The following is a 12,929-nucleotide window of genomic DNA, read 5'->3' as shown; positions in this document are numbered from 1 at the left end:
AGCAAATGATTGACTCCGTGACTGGCTGTTGCGGGGCCCACTCAGCCTCGTGAGGAAAATGAGTAGCTATGACATATAAATGCAATGATTGATCCCGTGACTGGCTGTTGCGGGGCCCACTCAGCCTCGTGAGGAAAATGAGTAGCTATGACATATAAATGCGTCATGCAAATGGTTGATACCGTGACTGGCTGTTGCGGGGCCCACTCAGCCTCGTGAGGAAAATGAGTAGCTATGACATATAAATGCGCATAGTGACCCGGTGGCCAGAATGGTAGGTACTCAGCCTCGTGAGGAAAATGAGTAGCTATGACATAGAAATAAATGCGCATAGCGACCGGTGCCAGCATGGTAGGTAAACATGTGATTTTAGGATTATGAGATATTGGGAAAATCCTACAATGCTGCAGTGAGCACCAAAGTTGTGATATAATAACACAAAGAAACTGCATTTACATTTTTACATTTACATTATTCCCTTTTTCCTCAGACTTCCAAACAAGCCTCCACCTCTCTTCATCTAGAAGACAAAAGATACCTGATAGTCATCAACAAGCTCGATCTAGCGACCCCTGAACTACAAGTCGAGTTGTGTGACCGCACAAAGTCCTACAGTAATGTGGTGGCTGTGTCGTGTAAGCTTGGATATCATATGGATAGACTACTGGAATGTATGCAGAACCAACTGACTCTCTTGTAAGATTTTTTTTTTTTTTTAACACTTTAACTGCCGTGTGTAACATTTTTGTTCACATTGACATTTCTTGTGTGATCATTTATGTTACACAGCAGAGTTCTTTTCAAGAGCTGGTGTGAACAATAATGTTACACATCTTAGGCTTTTTTATATGCTGATTAGATTCTCTCGGCACTGCATTTTCATATGGTATACTTGGTTTTGGCGTAGGACCTATCAAAATGAAAATATTTGTTAATGTTACACACGGCATAGACCAACTAAAATGTTTGTCTATGCCGTGTGTAACATTTTTGTTCACCCATTAAAATCGCCGTTGGCACTGGCTTATGGTATTGGTGAAATGGCTCGGCAGTTAAAGTGTTAATGTGAGCTCACGTGACGTGATAGCAGTGTAGCTGTTCTGAACGAAATTACCTATACAATATTATGGGAAAACTTTGAACTACATCTTTCTGACTCCTCATGAGCTCACGTGGCGTGACGTGACGTAATGATAGTGTGTTTCTACCTTTAACCGTTCCGAGAACGAACCTTATCTGCTTGGGATAAAGTTAAGCGCTAGGTCGATTCCCGCCCAGGGCGGATTTCATACTAAGTTTTGTTCTCGAAACGACTGGCCTTCTCCTACACTCACGATCTAGTGAACGCATTTTCTTCGTTTTAATCTCAATATTTTTTTAATTTTTTATAGTTTTTTCTGAGATAATAAAAAAAAATTATGAGAATCACCAATTAGAGCAGTGATTACTGTTATTATAGGGTTAGGTTGAATACAAAAAGGAGCTCTTCTTTTTCACGGACGTGACTTCTGCATAATTACCGAAAATATTTTTCAAGTTCTTTTTGTTACCCGTAAATTTATACATCAAGAATCCATTACGTAGATGAGTTGTATTTTCCTTTTGGAAACAGATCGGAATAACCCAATCTGTGGTAAGCAAAGCACTAGTGGTACACAAAAACATTTCTGGTGGTACATGAAGAGATTTGTATCCTTTGATGCTTAGATCAGACGCACAGTAGAGATACTAGGTAGCACTCAAAGGAGAATTAGATGTCTGAAACTTGCCTCAGAGATGCTAAGTACTTACAGCTTGTTCACACTGCTAGTGTCATACTTGTTTCATTACCTATTGTTACCTACCTAATACACCTCAATAAATATTATGACTTGACTTGACTTGAATTCAAAACACTGATCTCCAGATCCAAAGTTCATTGGCTACTGGGCTCCCTAATCACTACCTACACCAGTAAAGCTCCTTAAACTTACACAAATATGAAAAATTTCATACTTCCCTAGGTATATTATTTCAATTTTCCTTATTGAAACAAAACACAATGAAAAAAAGAGGGTCCAACATAGAGGTACCTACCAAATAAAGTCCTATTATCTCAGAATGTTTTTCTAATTTCAACTTATGAGATTGTTCATCTTCTGATTTCAGAAGATTTTTTTTTTTTTTTTTAACTCAGATACCTATACGATATACCTATATTTTTAAGTTGATCTCTTTGCAATTTCATCTTATACTTTGGAATAGGTTTAGTTAGGGTTAATTATTATATGTAGGTAGTAAAGGGTCCGCCCGTTGAATTATTTGTAAATAAATAAATTCAAGAAGAAAAGAGAAAATTATGCTTCCGTTTGGAATGAAGAAAGGGAGTTCCGAGTTTTCAAATTTTACGATTTTGTATTTTTATTTAGTTTGTCCATGGATGTACACTGTTTCACCCCTTAATTTCGGGCCCGGGTGGGATTCAAACCCAGTACCTCTGGGCTGGAGACTTTTTGTTGAGTAAAAGTTCGAATGGAGTTAGAATTTGGCTTACCGTCACTATTGTCATACTTACGTTTCTACCTTACCAATTATGATAGGAGTTTAGAATACGTCCTTCATAAATTTCTCATACCCAGGATAGGTACCATGTTCTATTTTGGTAAGTAGTTTAGTGGTCATGCGCTAGTGCCTGGTAATTTGGAGTTCGTGGGTTTGAAGTCCTAACAGGTGATGGAACTTTGTCTTCGATAATTTGAGGAAAAAACACGTTTCCTTTCCCTAAAAACCTTTCTTAACGTCCGATTTGTTGTTTGAAAAACAATGCGTCTTTATAATTAATTAATTACACTCTTTATCAAACTGTTTTCGTATATCACTTCTTGTTATTCACGTCTTCGAGTTACTAAATTTAATGAAACAATAGAAACGAGGAAATATAGTCAGTGGGCTGAAGTACCTACGAGAAAATCATTTTCCACGTTGTTGAAGATCACTTGTCAATTGAAGAAACACAGACTAGGTGCTTTTTTATTTGTTTATTTATTTATTTTTACCATGAAATCAAACACTCAATATGTTTTAAAAAGCGTAAAAAAGACAATAAAAGAAAAGAAAAAGAAAAAAAAAAAAAAAAAAAAAAAAAACACACACACACACACATTTTAAAAGTACATAAATGAAATGGAAATTTGGAAAATAGATTCGAAACATTAAAAAGTTCGAACACACATTATCTATAGCTATAGGTACCTATTACCGAAATAAGTGAAAATAAATTATTAAAAACAATTATTTATTACAATCAAAAAGGAATGAAAATATTAAAAATATGTCCTGATAATACATAATTCAAAATAGAGAAAAACACTAAACTTCGACTCAAAGAACCAAGCTCACTGTCCAACAAGCAAAATGTTAAAGATCAACGTGGTGAAAAAAGTAAAAACTCACTCAGTATACTCTCCGAAAAAAAGTCCATCACTCTACAAAAGTTTTGAGAATCAAATGAAAAGTGTGAATGAGGTATGTTGAACACATGAAAAAAGATAGATAAGAAATGTAAGAATGAAGAGTGATTATGGAGGAGAGAGAATGATAAGAGCAAAAGGAAGACTTGATAGAATCATAGAATAGGTTGATGGAGAAATATTGTAAGAATGAAGAGGTAGAAATAGAGAATAGAAAAGGAGAGAAACATGTACGAATAAGTGGGTAGAATAGAATAGAAAAAAAGGCAGGCGTGTTAGAAAAACAGAGGCAAAGAATGATAGGTCAAAGGGAAAATAGGATAAGTGGTTCCTAAACTAGAAAGTAAAACGAGGTCCAGAAAAGAACCCTAAAAAGAGCCACCAGCATCAAAAAATAAAGGGCATGAAAGGTCGTCTGTTACTTAAAGTCATAATGCAAATTTATTTATTTATTTTATTTTATTATCACTGTACCTGTACATTTGACTCTCTTCCTCTCTTTAGGGTCTCTGGTATGATTTCACTGAATATTTGACTCCTTTCTCCTCCCTATATGATTTGACTCGGTCAAGAAATTGCCTGGGTGCCCCCAGTTGGCGGGAATCATTCTTAGAATTTGACCTTTGACTACCCACAAGCATAAAAAAACACTCACTGTTCATAATAAAATGCAATAAAAACAATGTTCATTCGTAATTATTTGAATCATCAGCATATTTATGATCCGTGACTATACTGTTCTGTTTAAAGTCCACATCTCTCCCCCCCCCTTTTGATTCCGCTTATAAAGAAAATTAGGAACCACTGGAAATGGAAGAAGAATGAGAAATAGTGAGAGAATGTGAACGTGCAAAAAAAGAGGACGAAGAATGTTGTAGAATATTATTGAGCTTAATTGACGAATGAAATGGGAATTAAAAACGAGTAAAGAGAGGGGGGAGAAGGGGGGGGGGGCTAGAAAAAGGGCAATGTATGAGCTAAGTGAGTATACAGGTTGGAATGGATGTCGGTGACACCCAGCATTATAACTTAAATTTAAAGGTGCGTCTACTATAGGTACACTTGCCCGAAGTCGGTCGATATTGACTGGAAAACAGGAACCCCCATATGGGAAAAGGGACCTTTTTTCCTCCAGTCCTAAATTTTATTGAAAAAAGTTCATACTAAATTTGCTCGGATTTTTTTCCTCTTGGGGGAAAAAATCCCTTTTCAAAGTGACTACGTAAAATTTCCATCTAAAATTACTGCGGTAGCTCATTCAACCGGCTGGGGGTAAGTTGAGAGACATGATCATGTTTGTGATCCCTACTTCAACACATTATTGATTATTTCTCTGAAAAAGAGAAGTTCACTCCCAAGCCCAAGTTTTCACTTTTCATTTAACTTTATAACTAACATCACTGGTTAAGGTGGCGTTCCGATCCTAGCTGCCGGGTCGCGCGACTTCCATTACAAACTTCCAGTCGAACAAATTATTACAAAAATAGTATTTTAAATCACATGAAAACCTCAGAGTCGAACGACTTCCATTACAAAATTCCAGTCGAACAAATTATTACAAAAATAGTATTTTAAATCACATGAAAACCTCACGACCAAGCGACCACACTGCTCTCAGAGCGACTGGGCAGCGCGACCCAAATAGAGCAGCCGTGTCGCGCGACCAGGCAGCTTGGTTCGGAAAGTACTTCATAAGAATACATAGGAAGCAGTAGGCAGCGGTCGCACAGCTTGGTCGCGCGACCCGGCAGCTAGGATCGGAACGCCACCTTTAGGAGAATAGTTACACAGCCACAACGACGACCATAGACCATGGACCCTAGAGGAGACCATCGCAGAAAAAATACTCAATTTCTTGATTTTCTGTAAGGGTCAGAGTTATGGTCAGAGCTCTGTTGAGAACGCTTCTATTCATTAGCATGGTTTATTTTCTCTTTTGTCGGTACTAGGCGAGGGTCGGTGGTCGGTTCTCTGTTGTGGACGCTTATTTAGGGACATGGTCTTTAGCTTTAAACCACCCTGTATAGTAATGATCAGAGATGATGAGCATGAGGTTATGAGGGCTAGGGAGGAGGGAGAGAGAAGTGGGATATGCTGGACCAGCAGAATTGTAAAGTACTGAGAAGTTCTACTGATAAAATACATATTGGAGAGAGGGGGCTGTTAGCGTAAGTTATCAAAATTTATATTAGAGGGGGGGCTGTTAACGTAATCAAAAGTTAATAATTACCGGCTTATTGATAATAAAGTGTCTGCGTGTGCCCCAGTGTTCAAGTGATCCGTGCATTGTTACCTTTCATTTTTTCGTCTTTCGTTTTTGAGGGGTAAGTACCTAACTGAGAACTGGAGGAGGAGAAGGTTTCGAAAAGGAGGGGGAATTTTTAAAAAAGAGAGAGATGTTTAAGATTTTTTGAGCGAATTTTTAAACAAAAGGGGGGTTTTTAAGTAGCTAATTTATTTTTATTTTCTTTTATTTATTTATTTTTTTCTAGAATAGGGGTTTTTTTTTTTATTAACTCATCTCAATTCGACTAGAATCTAATCTGCTTTAGACGATAGAAGAGTTTTGATAGAGGGGACTGTAACTGCTAAAAGTCTTATCGTTCCGAAATCGAAGAGAGACAGGATGGGAGAAAAAAAAAAAGGTTTAACAGTTCCCTCTGTTAGACCTTTTTTTTATAAGCATACCTATGTTAAACATTTAATATGAAGTGTGCAGAAATGTAGTCATCTATCTACCCGCATTTCACAACCCCCCCCCCCCTCACACAAATTCTGAGTCTGGAAAAGCCAGACGGTCACCCTGTAGATTTCTTCGAGAATTTCCTCAATGCTTGTGTGGGTACCCTGTATAACGTGTGTCGTGACCTCAGAGAACTCAAAAACCTGGTAAGTACCTCCTACCTTTCCGAAATCGAAGAGAGAAGGCGTAGGTGAAGTCGTTCCTAGAACTAACCTTAGGTACCTATCTGTTTAAGGTTTGAGGACAATATTCGCCTTGGTGGGAATCGAACCCCCGACCTAGCGCTTACAAATAGACTCGATTAAGGTAATTTTTCATTTCATTGGACTCTTGTCCCGTGTGATAGCTCGTTGAATACACTAGTTCCCCCTGAATTTGCAACGTTGCGCGTGGTGGGTAACCGAATGGGTGACTATCTGAACCATGGCGTACTGATGGCTTTACTATCGACCCACTAGGACTGGGAGAGATTTATAGGAGGTCGCGAGTAGCTTCCGAATGACATGACTGTCGTGAATCATGCTAATTTTATGACATGACTTGCGACTCGAACCGCCAACCTCCAGATTCAAACGGGGTCGGTTTTCAGGCTTTTCCAGTCCTCCAGTTTTATGTACCTCATTTCCAGATGGCTCTTTCTCGCGTCAATCTTCATTCACACAGTTTTTCTTTTTCTTCTTTGGAAAATGAATAGAATACGTAGTAATATTTCTATTTTTAACTAATGTCCAATATTTCTTTCCAGATATCAAACGTGTTTCCCAAGTACGTAGAGCCCATACAGTCAGGTGATCTGTTACATTCGGATGTAGTAGCACTATGGAGACATATAGCACCCTACTTGAAAGCTACCATCAATAATGCTTACCTTGGATTCGTGTGAGTAAATATCTTTTGTAATGTTTATTTTATTTTTATTAACACACTTATTGAAAGCCTAGATAATATTAGCAGCAGCTTTAAAAGCAAAAGTAATTTGACCTGTGGGTGGGTGGAGATTCGTATAAGCTTAACCCATCTTTTAGGGCAGTTGCCACTACACTTAAGCCTCAGAGTGGACTTTTTGTGTGTGAAGTGGAAGAAAGGTAAGAAAAGGAAGGCAAGTAAAGGAGGTTACCTCCGCACGCCGGAGGCGTTCTCTACCAGCTAACCCTAAGGGTTCTGTTATTGTGTGGTCCCAAGCACCTTTTCACTTTGAATATCCTCTCACGTCAAAATTCTTGTGTTGATCCAACACTTGAATTTGAAGTATCTCTTCTTGCCCATCCGATGAGAGACATACTACGGGATGGGCATGCTACGATACAGACCATACGAGTCTAATTGCAGCAGTTTTTTTCATTGAAAAAAAAAACGACGGCGGCGGTGAAGCTTTTGATAAAATGGGAACACAGAAAGTTAATTGATTTCTTTAGATTTGCCAAATTTCTTGACCCCGCCGGGAATCGAACCCGGGTCTCCCGCGTGCAAGGCGAGCGCAGTGACCACTACGCCATGGGAGCTGATTTTTTTTTATTAACACACTTATTGAAAGCCTAGGTAATATTAGCAGCAGCTTAAAAGCAAAAGGAATTTGACCTGTGGGTAGGTGGGTGTAGATTCGTAGAAGCATATCCCATCTTTTGGGGGGCAGTTGCCGCTACACTTAAAGCTTCAGAGTGGGTTTTTTGTGTATGAAGTGGAAGAAAGGTAAGAAAAGGAAGGCAAATAAGGGAGGTTACCTCCGGAGGCGTTCTCTACCAGCTAACCCTAAGGGTTCTGTTATTATGTGGTCCCAAGCACCTTTTCACTTTGAATATCTTCTCACGTCGAAATTCTTGTGTTGATCCAACACTTGAATTTGAAGTATCTCTTCTTGCCCATCCGATGAGAGACATACTACGGGATGGGCATGCTACGACACGGACCATACGAGTCTAATTGCAGCAGTTTTTTTTTTCATTGGAAAAAAAAACGACGGCGGCGGTGAAGCTTTTGATAAAATGGGAACACAGAAAGTTAATTGATTTCTTTAGATTTGGACGACGGCGGCGGTGAAGCTTTTGATAAAATGGGAACACAGAAAGTTAATTGATTTCTTTAGATTTGGATTCAACTGGGCGTTTTATACCAGTGGATATAAAACGCATTCAAAGTTCTTCAGCTCGCCAACCTCCCAACTTCAATTTTTTCAGACTCAAAGACTCGACAGACACCTCCACCGCCACCCCCACTCTCACCACCACCCAAGCCCTCCGTATGAAGCTTCTGGGCGTTTTATATCAGTGGGTATAAAACGCATTCAAAGTTCTTCAGCTCGCCAACCTCCCAACTTCAATTTTTTCAGACTCAAAGAGTCGACAGACACCTCCACCGCCACCCCCACTCTCACCACCACCCAAGCCCTCCGTATGAAGCTCCTAGACCTCCCCTACTACACCAAGTACTTCCTAATCGCCTCCTACCTCGCCTCCTTTATCTCACCCAAACACGACCGCCGTCTATTTGTCAAGCGCGCCCATTCGCGCTCCAAGAAGCGCAACATAGTGAATGTGCGCTCGGAGCGCGTCGAGAACGAACTGATGGGCGCGAAGAGTTTCAGTTTGGACCGGCTGCTGGCCATATTCTATGCGATAATACAGGACGGGGAGGTGAATTTGACGGCCAATCTGTTGGCTCAGGTAAGAATGTGTTGGCTCAGGTGAGAATGTGTTCTCTCATTTTTAAAAATTTCCCCTCCTTTTCGAAACCTTCTCCTCCTCCAATTCCCAGTTAGGTACTTACCCCTCAAAAACGAAAGAAGAAAAAATGAAAGGTAACAATGCACGGATCACTTGAACACTGGGGCACACGCAAATACTTTATTATCAATAAGCCGGTAATTATTAACTTTGGATTACGTTAACAGCCCCACCTCTAATATAAATTTTGATAACTTACGCTAACAGCCCCCTCTCTCCAATATGTATTTTATCAGTAGAACTTCTCAGTACTTTACAATTCTGCTGGTCCAGCATATCCCACTTCTCTCTCCCTCCTCGCTAGCCCTCATAACCTCATGCTCATCATCTCTGATCATTACTATACAGGGTGGCTAAAGATCATGTCCCTAAAAAAGCGTCCACAACAGAGAACCGACCACCGACCCTCGCCTAGTACCGACAAAAAAGAAAATAAACAAACCATGCTAATGAATAGAAAGCGTTCTCAACAGAGCACTGACCATAACTCCGACCCTTGCAGAAAATCAAGAAATTGAGTATTTTTTCTGCGATGGTCTCCGCTAGGTCCATGGTCTATGGTCACCCTTGTGACTGTGTAACTATTCTCCTAAAGGTGGCGTTCCGATCCTAGCTGCCGGGTCGCGCGACCAAGCTGTGCGACCGCTGCCTACTGCTTCCTATGTATTCTTATGAAGTACTTTCCGAACCAAGCTGCCTGGTCGCGCGACACGGCTGCTCTATTTGGGTCGCGCTGCCCAGTCGCTCTGAGAGCAGTGTGGTCGCTTGGTCGTGAGGTTTTCATGTGATTTAAAATACTATTTTTGTAATAATTTGTTCGACTGGAAGTTTGTAATGACATTTCTTGTGTGATCATTTATGTTACACAGCAGAGTTCTTTTCAAGAGCTGGTGTGAACAATAATGTTACACATCCTATGCTTTTTTATATGCTGATTAGATTCTCTCGGCACTGCAGTTTCATATGGTATACTTGTTTTGGCGTAGGACTTATCAAAATGAAGATATTTGTTAGTGTTACACACGGCATAGACCAACTAAAATGTTTGTCTATGCCGTGTGTAACATTTTTGTTCACCCATTAAAATCGCCGTTGGCACTGGCTTATGGTATTGGTGAAATGGCTCGGCAGTTAAAGTGTTAATGTGAGCTCACGTGACGTGATAATAGTGTAGCTGTCCTGAACGAAATTACCTACAATATTAAGGGAAAACTTTGAACTACATCTTTCTGACTCCCCATGAGTTCACGTGACGTGACGTAACGTGACGTAATGATAGTGTATTTCTACCTTTAACCGTTCCGAGAACGAACCTTATCTGCTTAGGATAAAGTTAAGCGCTAGGTCGCGTATATCCGATTCCCGCCCAGGGCGGATTTCATACTAAGTTTTGTTCTCGGAACGACTGGCCTTCTCCTACAGGGTCTTTCTTCTTTCCTCGTTTTTTTAAAGATAAAAACCTTGGCAGTTACAGTCCCCTTTATCGGACCTTTCGAGAAAAAAAAAAAAAAAAACCTCTTGTTTCAGATGCGGTCAGCTCAATCAACCCACGCTGTCATTCACTCAAGCCCGCCACGCTGCCCACCTTCACTCAACTGTACGACACTTGAGTGAATACCTTAACTCTCAATCCTTCACTCAACCAACCTACTCTCTAATTTCAGATGCGGTCAACTCAATCAACCCACGCTGTCATTCACTCAAGCCCGCCACGCTGCCCACCTTCACTCAACTGTACGACACTTGAGTGAATACCTCGCGTTGAGTGGTTCAGGCCGGGAGTTTGATTTGACGCTAGCAGCTCAGGAACTCAGACTGGCAGCCAGGGGACTGGGTTCGATCACCGGGGACGTCAGGATTGAAGAGGTGCTCGATGTGATCTTCTCTCAGTTTTGTATTGGGAAATGAGAAATCATTAAATATAATACAAATAAAATGAAATTAAAGAAAAATAAAAAATAATCTTGGACTATTTTTTCTGGTTTTTCTTTTTCCCTTTCTTTCTTTTAAGAAATCTAAGGTAGGTACCATTTTGCCGGGCGGGAATCGAACCCGCGGCCTAGCGCTTACAAGGCAGACGCACTACCAACTAAGCTAACTAGGCTGGCATTAATAAAATAAAATAAAAAAATAAATTTGCATTATGACTTTAAGTAACAGACGACCTTTCATGCTCTTTATTTTTTGATGCTGGTGGCTCTTTTTAGGGTTCTTTTCTGGATCTCGTTTTACTTTCTAGTTTAGGAACCACTTATTCTATTTTCCCTTTAACCTATCATTCTTTACCACTGTGTGTTTTTCTAACACGCCTGCCTTTTTTTTCTTTTCTATTCTACCCACTTATTCTTACATGTTTTTCTCCTTTTCTATTCTCTATTTCTACCTCTTCATTCTTACAATTTCTCTATCAATCTATTCTATGATTCTATCAAGTCTTCCTTTTGCTCTTATCATTCTCTCTCCTCCATAATCACTCTTCATTCTTACATTTCTTATCTATCTTTTTTCATGTGTTCAACGTATCTCATTTACACTTTTCATTTGATTCTCAAAACTTTTGTAGAGTGATGGACTTTTTTTCGGAGAGTACTGAGTGAGTTTTTACTTTTTTCACCGCGTTGATCTTTAACCTTTTGCTTGTTGGACAGTGAGCTTGGTTCTTTGAGTCGAAATTTAGTGTTTTTCTCTATTTAATTTATGTATTTTAATTATCAGGACATATTTTTAATATTTTCATTCCTTTTTGATTGTAATTAAGAACAAAATTGTTTTTAATAATTTATTTTCACTTACCTATTTCGGTAATAGGTACCTATAGATAATGTGTGTGTTCAAACTTTTTAATGTTTCGAATCTATTTTCCAAATTTCCATTTCATTTATGTACCATTTAAAATGTGTGTTATTTATCTATTTTTTTTCCAAATTTCCATTTCTTTTTTTTCCCTTTTAAAAGTGTTTTTTTTTTTTTTTTTTTTTTTTTTTTTTTTTTTTCTTTATTGTCTTTTTTCCGCTTTTTAAAACATATTGAGTGTTTGATTTCATGGTAAAAAAATAAATAAATAAACAAATAAAAAAAGCATCTAGTCTGTGTTTCTTCAATTGACAAGTGATCTTAAACGTGGAAAATGATTTTCTCGTAGGTGCTTCAGCCCACTGACTATATTTCCTCGTTTCTATTGTTTCATTCAATTTAGTAAATAGTAACTCGAAGACGTGAATAACAAGAAGTGATATACGAAAACAGTTTGATAAAGAGTATAAGTATAAAGACGCATTGTTTTTCGAACAACAAATCGGACGTTAAGAAAGGTTTTTAAGGAAAGGAAACGTGTTTTTCCTCAAATTATCGAAGACAAAGTTCCATCACCTGTAAGGACTTCAAACCCACGAACTCCAGATTACCAGGCACTAGCGCATGACCACTAAATTACTTACCAAAATAGAAGATGGTACCTATCCTGGGTATGAGAAATTTATGAAGGACGTATTCTAAACTCTTATCATAATTGGTAAGGTGGAAAGGTAAGTATGACAATAGTGAAGGTAAGCCAAATTCTAACTCTATTCGAACTTTTACTCAACAAAAAGTCTCCAGCCCCAGAGGTACTGGGTTTGAACCCCATCCGGGCCCGAAATTAAGGGGTGAAACAGTGTACATCCATAGACAAACTAAATAAAAATACAAAATCGTAAAATTTAAAACTCGGAACTCATCGGGGAAAACAGGTAGAAACTCTCAAAAATCACAGCCTTTTCTGCCTTTTTGATTTTTTTTTTTTTTTTTTTCGATTTTTAAAATTTTCAATTTTTCATTTTCAAATATTCCCTCATTTCCCGCGTCGAAATTATCAAGATTCGTTTACACGAGGACAAAAGAGGTAGGGAACACTTTTCCCATTTGTGTAGGGAACACGTTTTTTTCGGCTTCACTTCTTGGCCTTGACGGTCTATCCTCTGCATTTAGCCCCCTTGAAAGCCCACATAGGGGCCACACTGGTGTTCTTGTATGCGGCCC

The 12,929-nt window shown here is 38.9% G+C and overlaps 1 protein-coding gene across 1 annotated transcript; it reads left to right on the top strand.

The window, feature by feature from the left end:
- Positions 1 to 490: 490 nt before the first annotated feature.
- On the top strand, positions 491 to 10,874 carry LOC103519263 (tRNA modification GTPase GTPBP3, mitochondrial; the record flags this gene model as incomplete). Its single annotated transcript, XM_008484349.2, is given in 2 exon segments — positions 491 to 696; positions 10,577 to 10,874. Coding segments are annotated over 2 exon segments (450 nt in total), but the record flags the coding sequence as incomplete, so codon positions are not given.
- Between the last annotated feature and the right edge of the window lie 2,055 nt (positions 10,875 to 12,929).

Source organism: Diaphorina citri, unplaced genomic scaffold, assembly GCF_000475195.1.
Source record: "Diaphorina citri unplaced genomic scaffold, Diaci psyllid genome assembly version 1.1 scaffold2630, whole genome shotgun sequence".
NCBI lineage: Eukaryota > Metazoa > Arthropoda > Insecta > Hemiptera > Psyllidae > Diaphorina > Diaphorina citri.
Note: the sequence above shows the minus strand (reverse complement) of the source record. Positions and strands in the feature narration are given on the sequence as shown.